General features: G+C 48.4%; 1 protein-coding gene across 4 annotated transcripts; it reads left to right on the forward strand.

Annotated features, from left to right (window-relative positions):
- Positions 1–5,658: 5,658 nt before the first annotated feature.
- On the forward strand, positions 5,659–15,320 carry FBXO47 (F-box protein 47). 4 transcript variants are annotated; one of them, XM_038162978.1, is made up of 10 exons: positions 5,659–5,715; positions 7,254–7,421; positions 8,159–8,235; positions 8,389–8,466; positions 9,313–9,421; positions 11,030–11,206; positions 12,240–12,386; positions 13,273–13,454; positions 14,349–14,508; positions 15,125–15,320. In XM_038162978.1, exons 1-10 carry the CDS (start codon positions 5,694–5,696, stop codon positions 15,241–15,243), a joined length of 1,239 nt encoding a protein of 412 aa, XP_038018906.1. In that variant the 5' UTR covers positions 5,659–5,693; the 3' UTR covers positions 15,244–15,320. The 4 variants fall into 4 exon arrangements, with proteins under 4 accessions (XP_038018906.1, XP_038018907.1, XP_038018908.1 ...); XM_038162979.1 differs by having other exon boundaries at positions 13,312–13,454; XM_038162980.1 differs by lacking the exon at positions 12,240–12,386.
- The last annotated feature ends 2,121 nt before the right edge of the window (positions 15,321–17,441 follow it).

Raw genomic sequence — 17,441 nt, forward strand, 5'->3', positions numbered from 1 at the left:
TCCAACTCCTCCTCCCAGGAGGCAGAACCCCGGGAGCAGCCTGGCTCGGGGCTGTGCCTGCCCTGCTCTGCTCTGCTCCAGTTCAGTGATTTTGGAGAATTATCAAATTGAACTTTGCAGCCAAAGTGTCGCAGTCCCAGCTTTGCCATCGTCCTGGGAATTTCAGGCCTTATAAAAATACCGGGGAAAAAAATGTAAAATACTGGGAAAATAAATAAAAATACTGGGGAAAAAAATAAAAATCCTTGGGAAAAATTCCTTCAGAGCAGCTGCAGGCCTCTGCTGCCATCGTATGGGAGCTGCCTTTGGAGCAGCAGGGAAGGCAAGATCTCCAGGAGCTGCAGCTGCTGTCCTGGGAGAACTCTGCCGTTCTGCTTCCGAAGCAGAATTGATCAAAAATTGATAAAAAAAGAAATTTTCGAGTTGTTTTCAAGGCAGCGTGGGCAGGAGTGGGGTGATCGGGCAGAGGAACCTCGGTGTGGTTCTCCTGAGATGATAACCCAGCTGGGCAGGGATCAGGGACAGCTCAGAGGGGACAACTCCACCGTCCTGGAACAAATTGGGTGGATAGGACCTCAAAGGTCCCCCCATTGCACCCCTTCCACCATCCCAGGGAGCTCCAAACCCTGCCCAAGCTGGCCTGAGCACTGCCAGGGATCCAGGGGCAACAACAGCTGCTCTGGGAAGGATGAAAATTGGAGATGAGGGATGGAGATGAGGGTTGGCGATGAAGGTTAGAGATGGGTTTGGTGGCTCTGGGCTCAGGCAGAACCACTGTGCAGGGTGTGGGGTTTTAGGTCCACAAGCTGGGGTCCAGGTACCTACACCCAGCGATACCCCAAAACGCAGCAACACCCAACGCACCTGTGGAACCCCACACCTGTGGAACCCCGTTCTGGCAGTACCCACACCTGTGGCACCCCATCCCTGCTCAACCCCACATCCAAGGTACCCCACACACCTGAGCCTCCCGCCCCAGGACACGCCCACACCTGCCCTGCCACACCCCACGTACCCACCCGCGGGGCAGGGCCAGCCCTGAGGACACCAGAGGGGACCCCCCGATGTCCCCTCGCCCCTCCCGCCAAATCGCATCAGCTCCCTCATTGATTATTCATTAAGGGGCGTGGCCGAACGGGCGCGTTACAGGCGACCGAGCTTCCCGTTATGACGAAGGGGCGTGACATAGTATGAATATTCATGAGATGGGCGGGGCACAGCGCGGGCGGGAAAAGCCGCGCGCGAGCCGCTCGCGCCCCGCCCCCCTCCCCCCTCCCCCGCGCGCCGGGCAAAAAGGCGGGAAAAATCGTCATTAACCAAAATTCCCATAAATTCACCTCAAAAAGGGCCGGAGTCGCCAATAACACCAACGAAACACCGCTGAAGAGGCGCGCTGTTGTTGTCTGTGATAATTTCCTCCCTCCAAGACGTCTGAAAGCTACCAAATCGAAACTTACCGTGCTGGTTTTTAATATTTCCCAACTTTTCTGCTCCCGGCTGAGGCTCCCACACACAGCTGTGCTGCCTGTACGCTCCCGCCTCTGCTCCTAGGACCACCACCCCTTTTAACCCCAACAGGTAGCCACATTTGACTGAAATAAGGCTTTGAAGAGTTGAATTTAAATCATTGTAGTTTAAAAATGACCGTTTGGGGTTTCTTTCCCCCTCGGGGACACGGGGCTCGGTGACCCCCACACCCCCATCCCCTGCTGCTCCCTCAGAGCTCGCTGTGGGCGCCCGGCCGGGGGTGTTTGTGGAGAGGGGGTTTCCCTGAGGTAAAAAACGGCTGATAAAGTGGTTTATGTGAGTACTGTCAACTGTGAGACATCCTCTGTTAATTTTATGTCGGTTTTGGGGTGCAGATCTCCCATTTCAGTCCTTTAGCCACGAAGTTTGGTAGCTTGGGGACAGGGGCCATGGCAGAGGACACACCTGGCCCATCCTTTGGCCTAAAGGCTGTAGCCCGTCCAAATCTGACCCAAAACCACAAGTAAAAGGCCAAAAATAACCACAAATAACCCGTTTCATCAAATATTGAAGGTTGAGGAGCAAATCCAGGCTGGAGTGAGGGAAAAAGGGAACATTTTTAGGGTTTTCCCCTTCTGTTGGGAGCCAGTCCCCTCACACCACAACCCGGCCACCATCAACAACCAGGCCAGGAGCCCTCAGCTCTGCTTTATACTCACATTATTCTCCAATTTAGGAGGTTTTGGGACCGACTTGCACCATCAATTTTACACAGAACCTTTATCATAAATAAAACCACTCTTTTTAAACAAAAACTTTCCATGTAGGTTAAGGGTAACAAGGTAACTCCATGGGTGCACTCAGTGCTCTAAGGTTTGTCATCCCCCACTTCGGTTTATACTTGAAAATGATTATTTTATTTCCTTTAATTTTCTTCCACTCCATTTGATTTCCTTTTTACACCACGAAAGAGGAGAGAAAATCAGGAAAAACAAATTAAAACCCCCATGGGGTTAATATTCAAAGCCATTGGGTTTCTGCTGTGGTGATGAGGAAGGGAAAGGGAAACATCCCAAGCCAATCTCCAGAGTAAACACCTTTTTTTGCAATAAATGTTTGCCAAATGCTAACACAGGGCTCCAAGAAATATCAGGACTAAAGTGCATCCATTAGCAGGAGTTTAGCAACTGCTCAAGACCAACATGGGTGGAAGTTGACGCTTTCTGCCTCGTAAACAAATTAGTTTATAGCCACAAATAAGATGACCCTTCTTAGCTAATATTATGAGTTTAGCTTGTTAAATATTTAACGTTTACCTTTCAATTTCCAGTGTGGATTAAGCAGTTCTCCAAACACTGGTGTCCCTGCAGCAGATGGAGATGCACAGCCCCATTGCCCCGCTCTGGCTCAACTCCCTAAGAAATAAATAAAAAAAAAACCACATAAAGTCAAAGAGGAAGTGAAAGAAAGGCTTTAAAACTGGCTGTTTGCACTCTTTTTTTATTTAAATGAATTTTATCTAGCTCTGCTCCGCATTAAAACAGCGAGAATCAATTTAACTTTGACCAGATTGGACAGAAACAGACAAATATTAGACAAATCCTTGCCAAAAACCTTGCTGGTGGCAAAGTATTTTTTCCTTCCACAACTGGAGAGCCAAGGTAAGATTTAAAAAAAAAAAAAATCATTGAAAGATCCCACAAATCCCCAAAGCTCCAGACAGAAAGGAGAGTGTGAAGAGAAGAAAGTATTATATAAATATATAATAGATATAGCTCAGAAATCTGCAGCAGATTGAGCCAAGTTTAGTGGTGCCTGGTCATAAACAGGGAATGGGCTGATTTTTATGGGGCACACCAGGAATTTCTATGGAATGCACAATTCTGTGTGTAAAACCCCTTCCTTTTAGAAGATAAAAGCATTTAAAAAATATATATATATTTTAGCGGTAGGTGATTTTTCTTCAGGGTGTTTTGGCAATTTTCTCCTAAAATCCCAAAGCACTCCTTTGAGCCGCGGTCACATTTCCTCCCGAGCCCTGTGGAAGTTTTCAGCTGCTGTAGCAAGGCAGAAATATCCCAGAGCTGAATTAAAAACGCTCCCAGCGACACAAAAAAATCCCTGAAATATCCAATTCCCAGCCTGCCCAGCCCCAAAAGTCCCATTGATGTATATTTTTATGTATATATTTAGGTATTTCTATACATGGTAGTAAATTCAGCCTCGTACCAACTCGGCGTGCAGAAAAAGGAGGGTTTGAAGCATCACTTTGGGGTTTTGATCTCGGGTTGGTTTTTAAGCAGTAATTACGACTGGAAAGAAGTGAAATAAAGGGTGATGATCAAAAAAAATAAACTGAAAAGAAATGGTGAGGATCCTTTCAGTAACAGCCCTGGAATTTTGGTGTTCTGTTTAATAATTGGTGTTTAGTATAATTATTATTATATATTTTCATAATTTATAATATTATATATCTATTATACGTCATTATATATTATATTATATAATTTATATTATCTATATTATTATCATATGGTTTATATTATTTATTATATCTATTTATTATTTGCCCTTATCTATTGTATTATATATTTTATATTGGCTACATTATCTATATTATAATAATAGAGTTTTGATTATTTATACTATAAAATATATTTTATCATTATAATATAATATAATATAATATAATATAATATAATATAATATAATATAATATAATATAATAATTTTTATTATATTATTCTTATTCCATACGATTATAAATTTTTATTATAAAGTAGTCAGAACATATTTTATACTAAAATATAGTAATAATATTTAATATAATAATATAATAATATGATTAATTATATAAATAATAAATATAAAAAGAAAAATAAAATTAAAAGAAATAAAACCAAACTAATAATAATATAATATATAATAGATACTAAAATATAGTATATTATATTTAATATAATGATATAATAATACCATTATATATAATATATATGAGTATAATAATATACTTAATATTATTATAATTAATATGATAAATATAGTTATATAATTATTAACTAGATATAAATAAATAAAAATTAAATAAAAATAAATATAAATAAACTAAGAATATAATATATAATATATATAATATATATTATAATAATCGACTAAAATATAGTATATTATATTTATCTATTTTTAACTTTTAACCTCCCCGGGAGCCTTTCCCTCTCACAGCCCGAGTGTGACCCATGGTTTCCGTTTGTCCCTGGAGCCTTTCCCCCTCACAGCCCGAGTGTGACCCATGGTTTCTGTTTGTCCCTGGAGCCTTTCCCCCTCACAGCCCGAGTGTGACCCATGGTTTCTGTTTGTCCCAGGGAGCCTTTTCCCCTCACAGCCCGAGTGTGACCCATGGTTTCTGTTTGTCCCTGGAGCCTTTCCCCCTCACAGCCCGAGTGTGACCCATGGTTTCCGTTTGTGCCAGGGAGCCTTTCCCCCTCACAGCCCGAGTGTGACCCATGGTTTCTGTTTGTCCCTGGAGCCTTTCCCCCTCACAGCCCGAGTGTGACCCATGGTTTCCGTTTGTCTCAGGGAGCCTTTTCCCCTCACAGCCCGAGTGTGACCCATTGTTTCTGTTTGTCTCAGGGAGCCTTTCCCCCTCACAGCCCGAGTGTGACCCATGGTTTCTGTTTGTCCCTGGAGCCTTTCCCCCTCACAGCCCGAGTGTGACCCATGGTTTCTGTCTGTCCCAGGGAGCCTTTCCCCCTCACAGCCCGAGTGTGACCCATGGTTTCTGTTTGTGCCAGGGAGCCTTTCCCCCTCACAGCCCGAGTGTGACCCATGGTTTCTGTTTGTGCCAGGGAGCCTTTTCCCCTCACAGCCCGAGTGTGACCCATGGTTTCCGTTTGTCTGAGGGAGCCTTTCCCCCTCACAGCCCGAGTGTGACCCATGGTTTCTGTTTGTGCCAGGGAGCCTTTTCCCCTCACAGCCCGAGTGTGACCCATGGTTTCTGTTTGTGCCAGGGAGCCTTTTCCCCTCACAGCCCGAGTGTGACCCATGGTTTCCGTTTGTCTCCAGGTGAGCTCCATGGGCCCGCGGGGACCATGACCTGGAGCCGCGCCCCGCTCCCGGGCCAGCGGCACAGGCGGAGCCGCCGCCGCTCGGGCCGCGCCCCGGCCGGGGATCCCCCGGCTCCGTCCGCGCTGGGGCACTTCCAAACGCTCCCCTTGGAGATCTTCCAGATGGTGCTCAACTATCTCTCAGGTGAGCACCTGACCAGAAACGCCAATATCTAAAAATTACCACAAATATATCTATATCTATATCTATATCTATATCTATATCTATATCTATATCTATCATCTATATCTCTATCTCTATCTATATCTATATCTATATCATCTATATCTATATCTATATCTATATCATCTATATCATCTATATCATCTATATCATCTATATCTATATCTATATCTATATCTATATCTATATTTATATTTATATCTATATCTATCTATATCTATATCTATATCTATCATCTATATCTATATCTATATCTATATCTATATAATATATATCTATATCTATTTCTATATCTATATCTATATCTATATCTATATCTATATCTATATATCTATCTATATCTATATCTATCTATATCTATATCTATATCATCTATATCTATATCTATATCTATATCTATATCATCTATATCTATATTTATATCTATGATCAATATCTATATCTATATCTATCTATATATCTATTTCTTTTTAAAACTTACAAACCTTTTATTATTAATATTAAATTACTTAAATTATTCAATATTAAATATTAATAGTAAATTAGTATTGAAACGTACAAACTTATTTTATTATTTAAAATATTGCCACTTTTAAGTAGTTAAAATCATTTTTTATGTGACTTCAACTCTGAATTTACAGCTTTTTAAATGACCAAAATTGCAGTGATATTTGAACGCTGCACATGTGACAATCCACTTGAACTTGTTGTTCTGCCTGTCAAATGTGTCAATTATTTCTTAGATCTGTCAGCTCCTAATGACTCCAGTTCGCTGGCAAAGCACATCAACACTAATTAATTCCTGTTTTATTTACAAATCCCATTTCTTGGCCTTGTTCTTTTGAAGCCAGGAGAAGTCACCGAGTGGTTTTTTAGGCCAGGAGAAGTCACTGAGTGATTTTTGAGGCCAGGAGAAGTCAGTGACAGGTTTTTTGAAGCCAGGAGAAGTCAGTGAGTGATTTTTGAAGCCAGGAGAAGTCAGTGAGTGATTTTTGAAGCCAGGAGAAGTCAGTGAGTGATTTTTGAGGCCAGGAGAAGTCATTGAGTGATTTTTGAAGCTGGGAGAAGTCATTGAGTGTTTTTAGAAGCCAGGAGAAGTCACTGAGTGTTTTTAGAAGCCAGGAGAAGTCATTGAGGGGTTTTTGAGGCCAGCAGAAGACATTGAGTGTTTTTGGAAGCCAGCAGAAGTCACTGAGTGTTTTTAGAAGCCAGGATAAGTCATTGAGGGATTTTTGAGGCCAGGAGAAGCCATTGAGTGTTTTTAGAAGCCAGCAGAAGTCACTGAGTGTTTTTAGAAGCCAGGAGAAGTCATTGAGGGGTTCTTGAAGTCAGGAGAAGTCAGTGACTGGTTTTTTGAGGCCAGGAGAAGCCATTGAGTGTTTTTGAAGCCAGCAGAAGTCAGTGACTGGTTTTTTGAAGCCAGCAGAAGTCAGTGAGTGGTGATCAGCACCTTTCCCTTGCAGAGGGGTTCAGGAGTGTCCCGGGCTTTGCTTTTGCAGTGAAGGACATCAGCCTGCTGAGCATGGCGTCCAAAACCATCAGCGGCCGCCTGATCAATTACATCTCCAGCTCATCCGCGAGCCGCCGGCTGCTGCTGCAGGACTTCCACCAGGAGCTCCCTGCCAGGAGAGAGGGAGCCTCCATCCTGGAGCACTACAGAGCTCTAGGTGAGAGCAAAACTCACTCCACATCTGACCCCTGGCGTGAATCAACAGGGCAATGCTGAGGGTGCGGCCAAAAAATAGAGGAGAAGAAGAATCCCTTCCAGCGCTGAGGAATTGCTTGGGATTCTTTCAAAATTCCTGAGTTAGGGGAAAAAAACCTGTGTGTCCTGCTTTCTCCAGGCGTCCCAAAATCTCTGATTTATGGAAAAACCCCTGTGCGTCCCCCCTTCTCTGGGCGTCCCAAAATTTCTGATTTATGGAAGAAAATCCTGTGTATCCTGCCTCTTCTGGGTGTCCTAAAATTTCTGATTTATGGGAAAAAATCCTGTATGTCCTGCCTCTTCTGGGCATCCCAAAGTTCCTGAAAAGTGTGGGTTTTCCTCCCTGAAAATTGGGGTTTTCCTCCTTGAAAATGGGGTTTTTCCTCCCTGAAAATTGGTGGTTTTCCTCCCTGAAAATTAGGTTTTTTCCTCCCTGAAAATTGGGGTTTTCCTCCCTGAAAATAAGGTTTTTCCTCTCTGAAATCTCACCAATACCTGCAGCCACCACCCGTGACGCCTTTCCCACCTCACACCCAGCCCCTCACCTCTCCTCACAGCCTCTGCCAGCCTCGGAGCAGCAGCTTTTTCTCTGTGCCTGCGTTTTGGAATGTTTATATTTTTATTTTTTTCATTCCTGGGGATGTTCCAGCCGTGGCTGGGCACCCCCAGAGCTGTGTGTGCTGCTCCCCTCTGCCCCAGGGCTGCTGCTCAAGAGGTGCACCCTGCTGCTGCCCACCAGGGACAGGCTCAAGTACGTGCACAAGGTGCTCTCAGGGGTAAGTCTGGTGCCAAAAGGATTTTTTTTTTGGCCTTTTTTAAAAAGTTACCTTCCATAGAATCCTTCTGCACCTCTCCGGATTGAGGAGCACAGAGAATTTCCAATTAAAAACTGGCTAATTAGGACCAAGCACTGCTGTTTGCACTTGCAGGTTTCCTGTTTCAAGCTGAACGGTTGTGCCAGTCCCCTGCACTGCCTGGGGCTGCAGTGCTATGGGGTTTTCTTACAGGTACAGTATCCCCCCTGCACTCAAGGCAAGTAACATGAATTTAAAAAAAAGAAAATTCAGGCATTTTTCTGTGTTTTGCAGGTTTTTAAAGTATAAACTGGGGTTTTTTGGGGGTTTTTTTGAGTGATGTTTATTGACACAGTTTTCTTTCTGGTGCTGGAAGTTGCTGATTTGACTGCTGAGGATTTCTTGGCCTGGATTTCCCTCCCAACCAGTCTGGGTTTTTTTAAATTAGCAATTTATTACCTAAGAAAACAGGGGAGAAAGGGAGCATTTCATCACACAGCCCCAAATTCACAGATCAAAAGCAGAAATGCTTTAATTTCCAGGGAAATGGCTCCACGCATCAAAGACCAGAACACTTTCTGTTTGTGATAACTTAAAATGAATGTAAACCAAATATAAAAATCAAAATCCTGCCTTAGAAGAGCGGGTGATTCTTAGTGCTGGGACATTTTGGAGCAAATCCCTTCCACATCACAGCCACAAATCAGATTTTGGGACACTCTCAGCAGTTTTTGATTCTGGGAGGCATCAGACTGATAAATCCCAGCTTTCTAATGCTTCAAATCATGTTTAAAAGTTTATTTGCTGGCCAATTTGGCTGTCAAGGCCTTAAGCACCACCTGATGAATCCCCGCTTTCTAATGCTTCAGATCATGTTAGAAATTTTATTTTCTGGCCAATTTTAGCACAAGTCCTTAAACACCTTCACTCAGGGATGACCCTTCCCTCCTTCCCTCCCTCTCCTGGGAGTGCAGGATAAAATTGTCTTTATCTGCTGGGAGCGCTGGCATCGGGAACCGAATTTCTGCTCGTTTTCAGCCCATTTCCCCTCCCCTTCAGATCCTGACCGCGGGCTGGGATGAGCTCGAGTGCCACCGGGTGTTCAACTTCCTCTGGGAGCTCAGCAATTTAGCCCGGAAGGTGCAGACGGTTGTCAGCAGCAAACCAGGTAACTGCGAGCCCCAAAACCCCAAAAAGTGCCAGCACAGTCCCAAAATCCCAAAAGTGCCACCCGGGAAATGGCTCTTGGTTGTGGGATTCAGGCTTGGCTCCTGTCTCTGACTGTGAGCATCTACAGCAGTTCTGGGCTCCTCCCCTAGAACAGAGAGAAGTGCTTTTGTCTCTGGAATTATCTGTTTTGAGAGGTCTTTAGGGATTTGAAATCGTCCCATAATCAAGCTCGTGTCTGCACATCAGTTGTGGGTTTGGGTCTTTCCTACCCCACAACAGTGATGTCGGTGGGAGAGGAATTAGAGATAAAAATGAGGAATAAAATGAAGCAGTAAAAAGGGAGGTTTAACGTTTCTGAACCCCAGCACCCATGGGACAAATGCCTCTCAAGAAATTCTCCCATTCCTCTTGAGAATGTCTCGAAATTGTCCCATTCCCCAGAAGAAGGGAATTCTGAGGAACATTCCACCCACATCTCCCTTCCTGCCACCGCCAAACCCCAGAAACCAAACCCCCACAGATCCTGAATTAGGGCAAACCACCCAAACTCAGGAAACAAGAGACAAAACCCGAATTAAACATTAAATTCCCTCCCTACGAAGAAGCGCTGCTTTGCAGGGAGCCCGGCCGGGGAATCGCTGATCCCGGATGGGGAATCGCTGATCCCGGATGGGGAATCGCTCATCCTGACCGGGGAATCGCTGATCCCGGCCGGGGAATCGCTGATCCCGACCGGGGAATCGCAGATCCCGACCGGGGAATCGCAGATCCCGGCCGGGGAATCGCTCATCCCGGCTGGGGAATCGCTCATCCCGGCTGGGGAATCGCTGATCCCGACCGGGGAATCGCTGATCCCGGCTGGGGAATCGCTCATCCCGGCTGGGGAATCGCTGATCCCGACCGGGGAATCGCTGATCCTGGCCGGGGAATCGCTGATCCCGGCTGAGGAATTACTGATCCCGACCGGGGAATCGCTGATCCCGACCGGGAAATCGCTGATCCTGGCCGGGGAATCGCTGATCCCGGCTGGGGAATCGCTGATCCCGGCCGGGGAATCACTGATCCTGGCTGGGGAATCGCTGATCCCGACCGGGGAATCGCTGATCCCGGCTGGGGAATCGCTCATCCCGGCTGGGGAATCGCTGATCCCGACCGGGGAATCGCAGATCCCGACCGGGGAATCGCTGATCCCGGCCGGGGAATCGCTGATCCCGGCTGGGGAATCGCTGATCCCGGCCGGGGAATCGCTGATCCCGGCCGGGGAATCGCTGATCCCGGATGGGGAATCGCTCATCCCGGCTGGGGAATCGCTCATCCCGGCTGGGGAATCGCTGATCCCGACCGGGGAATCGCTGATCCCGACCGGGGAATCGCAGATCCCGGCCGGGGAATCGCTGATCCCGGATGGGGAATCGCTCATCCCGGCTGGGGAATCGCTGATCCTGGCCGGGGAATCGCTGATCCCGACCGGGGAATCGCTGATCCCGGATGGGGAATCGCTCATCCCGGCTGGGGAATCGCTGATCCCGGCTGGGGAATCGCTCATCCCGGCCGGGGAATCGCTGATCCTGGCCGGGGAATCGCTGATCCCGGCCGCTTTCCGCAGGCAGCGCCCGGAGGCTGGAGCTGCGGATCCGCCTGTTCTGCCGGGGGGTGCTGCTGTCGCCCGGGAGCCGCCGCAGCGACTCCGCCTTCTGGCTCACCCGCATCCTCAAGCCCTGGCCCATGGTGAACCAGGCTCGCCTGCTCTACATCATCTTCGGGCCCGTGTCCTCCCGCGATGGTGAGCACAGCGTGGGCCCCCGGGAGATCTTCTGGCAGGAAAGCCCAAAAAAATGGGATTGGGTTGGAATGGTGGAGTCATGGAATGGGATGGGGTGGAAGGGACATTAAAACGCATCCGGTGCCACCCCTCCCACTGTCCCAAACCAGTGTGGGGCGCTCCAAACTCCATCCAGCCTGGCCTCGGACACTTGCAGGGATGGGGCACTGCAGCCCCTCACCACCCTCACAGGATCCTCCCATGAGGAAGGGAAGGAATTCCTTCCCTAGACCCAGTCTGAACCTGCCCTCTGTCCATCTGAAGCCATTGGGGTGGAGATTTCCTGGCATGAAAGCCCAAAAAATGGGATTGGGTTGGAATCGTGGAGTCATGGAATAGGTTGGGATGGAAGGGACGTTAAAGCTCATCTGGCCACCCCTCCCACTGTTCCAAACCAGTGTGGGGTGTTCCAAACCCCACCCAGCCTGGCCTGGGACACTCGCAGGGATGGGACAGCCACAGATGCTCTGGGAAATCCATTGCAGCCCCTCACCACCCTCACTGGATCCTCCCATGAGGAAGGAAAGGAAGGAATTCCTTCCTGGGACCCAATCTGAACCTGCCCTCTGTCCATCTGAAGCCACTGGAGCCATTGCATTGCCTGGGAAAAAAATTGTTCTGCTCAACCAGGCATCACTAACATACAGAAAATATATAAATTATGTACTCAAACACACATGCAAGTTACAATGCAATGAAGAAATTAAATTATATCTCTGTTTTTCTATTTTCCTCTGCCTGGGGAGACTTGAATCCATCTCAAGGAAGCACCCATTTCCCTGCAGGAAAACAGGTTTTCTGACTTAATTATTAAAACTGAGTTTCTTGAAGTTTGACTCACTGTCCCTGCTGAAATGACAGATGGAAAATAATCCCAAAGCCTCAGTGGTGTCACCTGAATTCCTCTCCTCTGCCTCTCTGTGAGGCTCGGTTTAGCACCTTCCTTGTTTAAAAACTGTCACTTACCAGCAGTTGTGGTTGATGTATCACCCAGGACACGTGGTCTGGCAGAAAATGATAGAAGGACCAACAGATGAGACCAGTCTGAAGGGTTTAGCTGATGCCATTAAGCTGCTGTATGGTACAGAAGCTAGAGAATGGACAGCAGATGATGTTATCAGTCTTGTGGATGAGCTGTCAGGTGTGTTTTTGCCTTTATCATTAATCCCTGGGATTCTGGATCCTCACATCCTCCAAACCCAGCTGTGTGCTGCAGAATTCCTCTCAGTGGCTGCGGCTTAGCTGGAAAAGTCATCCCACTGGGAAGCCAGGCTGGGGTGAGACAAACCCAGTTTGTTTTACACATCCAGGCTGTCTTTCCCCATGGAGAAATCTTTTAAGAACCCATGCAGACCTTTTTTAAAACTCAAACCTTGCCTTGCATTATTCAGGAAACATTGCCCAAACATGAATTTGCTCTGGCAAAATTCTCCTGAGCATTTTTGCCAGCTGCACTGAGGGTTTTGGCTGAGGTTGTGTCCCAGAGTTGGTGTGGAGAGCTCTAACCATCACTGGTGGGGATTATTGGTGCAATTTCACTGCTCCCTTTCTGCTCAGAGGTTGTTGGACTGTACCCTTTTCTGACCCAGAGATGGAGCAACTGAGAGGTGTTTTAAAAACTTTTATTCTGTTTTTAGTTTCACGAGAAGGGTGAGCCAATACAGATGGTATAATTCATGCTAGCACAATCAGAAGCTGTTTCTTAATTACAATAAACTTATAAGCATTTTTTACCCTATCAGCTTTAGTCACACTATGTTGTAAATGTCTTAAAGCTAATTAGCTAAAATGACTCCTTTAGGTTGTGGTACAATACATCTTTCATAGTTCTATTTTTCTAAAATATCTAATTTATAAAACCATCCTTTAAAACTTATTTCTAGTTCCATTTCTCTCTCAACAACGTCTGTCTCACTCTATAGCCTTTCCAAGTTAACACTTCTTATCTCAAAGCTGACATCCAAACACACGCTGTGCAAACCTTCTGTCAAGGTGTGAGAATTTCCTATAAATCCATTTCCCACCAGAGGAGGTGACTGAAATCCTCTCTCCCCCCCGTTCTGAAGTGGTTCCCCAGGAGTGGCTGATGGAGAACAACGCTCGGCTGCTGCTCCTGAGTGGGAACAGCATCTGCTTCACCTTCATGGCCAGCAAAGCTGTCAATGGCAGAGCTGTGGAGCTGGCCAGGCTCATGGTCTTCATGGTCCTGGTGAGTACAGCTCAGCCTCTTTGCCCCACATTTGCTGCCTCAGGCTGGAAAAGTTTTTCCCCGCACAGCAGGGATAAATCCAGCCAGGAGCTGGCAGCTCTTCCACCTCTCTGCTCCCTGTCCTGCCCATCCCTGAGGAGAAGCAGCAGCAGGAAAAGGTTCATGTTGGAAGCCGGGGCACAGGGAGTCTTTCTCTGCCTGTCCTGAGAAGTCCTGGCCCCCAGGGGAACACTGCCTTTAACCTTCACCCGTGGAGAAAGCTTCCAAGACTTTGGGATGGATTGGAGCCTGCTGTGTGTGAAATAGACAGTGGTGTAGTTTATCACAGCGTGAAAAACTCAGAGTTTTGGGGTTTTAGTGTGGAGGTGGATAGGAGACAAGATGGAGGATTTGGGGCCTTGTCTGATCTCCTTCTTCTTCTTCATCTGCTCCATTTTCTGCAGTGTTGGGAGCACTGGAAAAGCTGCAATGCAGATGTTGCATGAACAGCCAAATAATTACTGATTGGGTAGTGAGGTAGAAATGAAATACATTATAAGAGTTAATTGGACAGAACAGCTTTAAAAGACCTTGAACCTGTGTGTCTGGTGACTACTGGTGCCCTCTCGTTGTACTCTGAGATGTAGACAGTGTGCTGAACTGTTGATAAGAGAAAACTAAACACCAGCCTGAAAACCAAAAAACCCAAACTCCCGTTCATCTCTCACTTTTGGCACAGAACATTTTAGGGGGGATCTGGGGAGGGTTTGCACAGGTTCAGAACTCCCTTTGTGTGTTTATCACAACCCCTGATCTTCCAGGCCTTGGCACAGCTGCTCCAGAGCCAGCAGTGAACGCCAAGGTTTGATTTTACATCGTAAAAACCGTGCTTTAAATCCTTCCTCTGCCCTCCAGGTGTGTGAGAAGGACCTGTACTGCATGGACTGGGCAGTGAAGATGATGCACAAGGTCTGCAAGGTTTTCAGCACTCCCTGGGAGAGAAACAACTTCCTGCAGTGCCTGGAGAACTCCTTTGCCCGCATGCTCATGGACATGCTGCAGGCAGTGCTGGCTGGTAAGGCTCAGCCCGGGGCCTGGGCCAGCTCCTGGAGCAGCTCTGGGGCCTGGGCCAGCTCCTGGGCCAGATCTGGAGCAGCTCTGGGGCCTGGGCCAGCTCCTGGGCCAGATCTGGAGCAGCTCTGGGGCCTGGGCCAGCTCCTGGGCCAGATCTGGAGCAGCTCTGCAGCCTGGGCCACCTCCTGGAGCAACTCCTGGAGCAGCTCTGGGGCCTGGGCCAGCTACTGGGCCAGATCTGGAGCAGCTCTGCAGCCTGGGCCACCTCCTGGAGCAACTCCTGGAGCAGCTCTGGGGCCTGGGCCAGCTCCTGGAGCAGCTCTGGGGCCTGGAGCAACTCCTGGAGCAGCTCTGGGGCCTGGGCCACCTCCTGGAGCAATTCTGGAGCCTGGCCAGCTCCTGGAGCAGCTCTGGAGCCTGGGCCAGCTCCTCCTGTGCTGCCATGGGCCAGAGGCTGAGGATAAACCCCAGCATAAAGCTCAGGCTCAAAGCAAAGCTTAAAGCTCAGGCTGCTGCCTCCCTGTGCTGAGAGCTCTGCCCCAGGGGATTCCCCCAGGGGACTCCTGAGCTTAACTGGGTGAATTCCTCCATCTCACTCCTTTTTTGTGCCCTGCCAGGGGAGAGGGATGAGGAGGACAGCAGCTTCCTGAACCTGTTCCACCTGATGAATGCACAGGCCAACTTCCACAAGGAAATCCTCTACCTGGCCATGGGCAGCACCAGCAGCACCTCCTGAGTTCCACGGAGCCCTCCCCTGTCCCTGCTGGATTCCTCTTTCTTCTCCTTTGAACTTTTGCAAACGAGTCTCGGAAATTTCTGAAATTCTGGATTTTCTGAAATCCCCATCCCAGGAGGAGCTGGGGTGGCAGAAGTTGGGCTAATCCATGCCAGGCCAGCTGAGTGAGCTTGTGGAGGGCTTGGGCAGTGGAATTCCAGTGCCAGGCCAGCTGAGTGAGCTCTTGGGCAGTGGAGTTCCAGTGCCAGGCCAGCTGAGTGAGCTCTTGGGCAGTGGAGTTCCAGTGCCAGGCCAGCTGAGTGAGCTCTTGGGCAGTGGAGTTCCAGTGCCAGGCCAGCTGAGTGAGCTCTTGGGCAGTGGAATTCCAGTGCCAGGCAGCTGAGTGAGCTCTTGGGCAGTGGAATTCCAGTGCCAGGCAGCTGAGTGAGCTCTTGGGCAGTGGAATTCCAGTGCCAGGCAGCTGAGTGAGCTCTTGGGCAGTGGAATTCCAGTGCCAGGCCAGCTGAGTGAGCTCTTGGGCAGTGGAATTCCAGTGCCAGGCCAGCTGAGTGAGCTCTTGGGCAGTGGAGTTCCAGTGCCAGGCCAGCTGAGTGAGCTCTTGGGCAGTGGAATTCCAGTGCCAGGCCAGCTGAGTGAGCTCTTGGGCAGTGGAGTTCCAGTGCCAGGCCAGCTGAGTGAGCTCTTGGGCAGTGGAATTCCACCCCGTGTGCTCTGCTCCTCCAGGGAAGAGGGCTGGGAACACAAACTGCATTCTTTTCCCACTGTGCATGTTTGCACACAATAAAAATGACATGGTTTCCATAGCTGATGTGCAGACACCAACTCGTGTTGTCTTAGCCCAGAACCCAAAACATTCTGAGCTCTTAAATTTGTTTTCTCTTGGGAATCTGAGGAGAAAGGGAGGGATGGAATTTGAGGAGCTGCATTTTTCCAGCTTGCCAAGGTCTCTAACTCGGGCTCTGGGACAGAAATGCTCCACAGTTTGTACATTCAGCTTTAGGGAAAGGTGATTTCTGAAAGCAATTCCAGTGCTTTGATCAGCCAAGGCATTTCTTCCTCTCAATCTCCAGGTTTTATAAAGCAAAAGACACTTCAAATCTCTCCCCCTGCCCCAGGCAGCAGCTGTTGAAGTGTTTCAGGATTTAGCCAAGTTGAAGACACCCATTAAACACATTAAATTAGAGCACTGGTTCATTAAATAGATAAATTTAAATATTGAAATGGATAAATGTTTGCTGCTCAGAGAAGGGTTTGATTTTCTGCTCTGTTGCCTTCCAGACCAGCCCCTGTGATGGCAATAAAAGGCACTCACACTGTCTGTGCTGTTTGCAGCCTCCAGGTTCCTGCAGAGCCGCTTTCCCACCCGAAAATTCCCTTCCCAAACCTTCCCTCAGCGCCAGCTTTCCCCCATTCGGCTCGGGAATGCGGGAACAGCTGCAGCGGGACCGATTTGTCCCAGCTGTCCCCACCTGCTGCCACCAGCCGCCACCTGCGAGCAGCTCGGGGAAGTTTGTGCGCCCAAAATCCTGGCGGCGTTTGTGGAATCCGCAATTCCAGGCAGGATCTGCCTCCGGGACATCCGCTGGCGGTGCTGCCGGTAGATGGCAGAGGTGAAACCTTCTCTGGAAAACGCTGGGAACATCCCTTTTTTCCCCCCCTCTGGCTGCTCGAAGGTGACGTTTTAAGGGCGCTGCAACGCGTGATTTCTGAAGGGAGAGAAATCCCAGGCTCTGTTTTTTCGGGAACTGAACGTGTCCGGAGTGAACCCGAAAATTCGAGGAGAAAACCGCCTCGATGTGAGAAGAGCGACGGGAAAACGCCACCGGGAATCTCCAGCCCAGATCCTTGTCTGTCCCTTTATCCTCAGGAGCCGCTCCTGGGCGATCATCCCGGCGGATGGCAGCAGGAGAAGGGAGCGGAGCCCGGCCCTTTGTGTGTCCCCAGCGGTCCCGCCGTGTCCCGGGTCATTCCCGGCCAGGAGCAGCCAGAAATTCCAGCCGGGCACAAGGGGAGCCTTTATGAGAGCTCAGCCAGGGGGAAAAGGGAGCTCTTTGATTCCCTGGAGCAGCCGGCGGGGCTGGAATGTCAGCCCGGCGCTGCTCCTGGTGAATTATTGATGGCTTCATTAATTGTCATTAACTGCTCGGCTCTGGCGCTCCCAGCGCCTCAGGGAATGCTTGGGCTGCCTTGGAAGGGAC

Source organism: Motacilla alba, chromosome 27 (assembly GCF_015832195.1).
Source record: "Motacilla alba alba isolate MOTALB_02 chromosome 27, Motacilla_alba_V1.0_pri, whole genome shotgun sequence".
In the NCBI taxonomy this organism is placed as follows: Eukaryota; Metazoa; Chordata; class Aves; order Passeriformes; family Motacillidae; genus Motacilla; species Motacilla alba.

Excerpts from the sequence above, each read along its gene's own strand:
- FBXO47 (XM_038162978.1), top strand. The coding sequence starts at position 5,694 with ATGGTGCTCAACTATCTCTCAG. Across the intron at positions 7,422-8,158 it reads GGAGCACTACAGAGCTCTAG|GGCTGCTGCTCAAGAGGTGC; the intron begins GTGAGAGCAAAA and ends CCTCTGCCCCAG. Across the intron at positions 8,467-9,312 it reads GCTATGGGGTTTTCTTACAG|ATCCTGACCGCGGGCTGGGA; the intron begins GTACAGTATCCC and ends CCTCCCCTTCAG.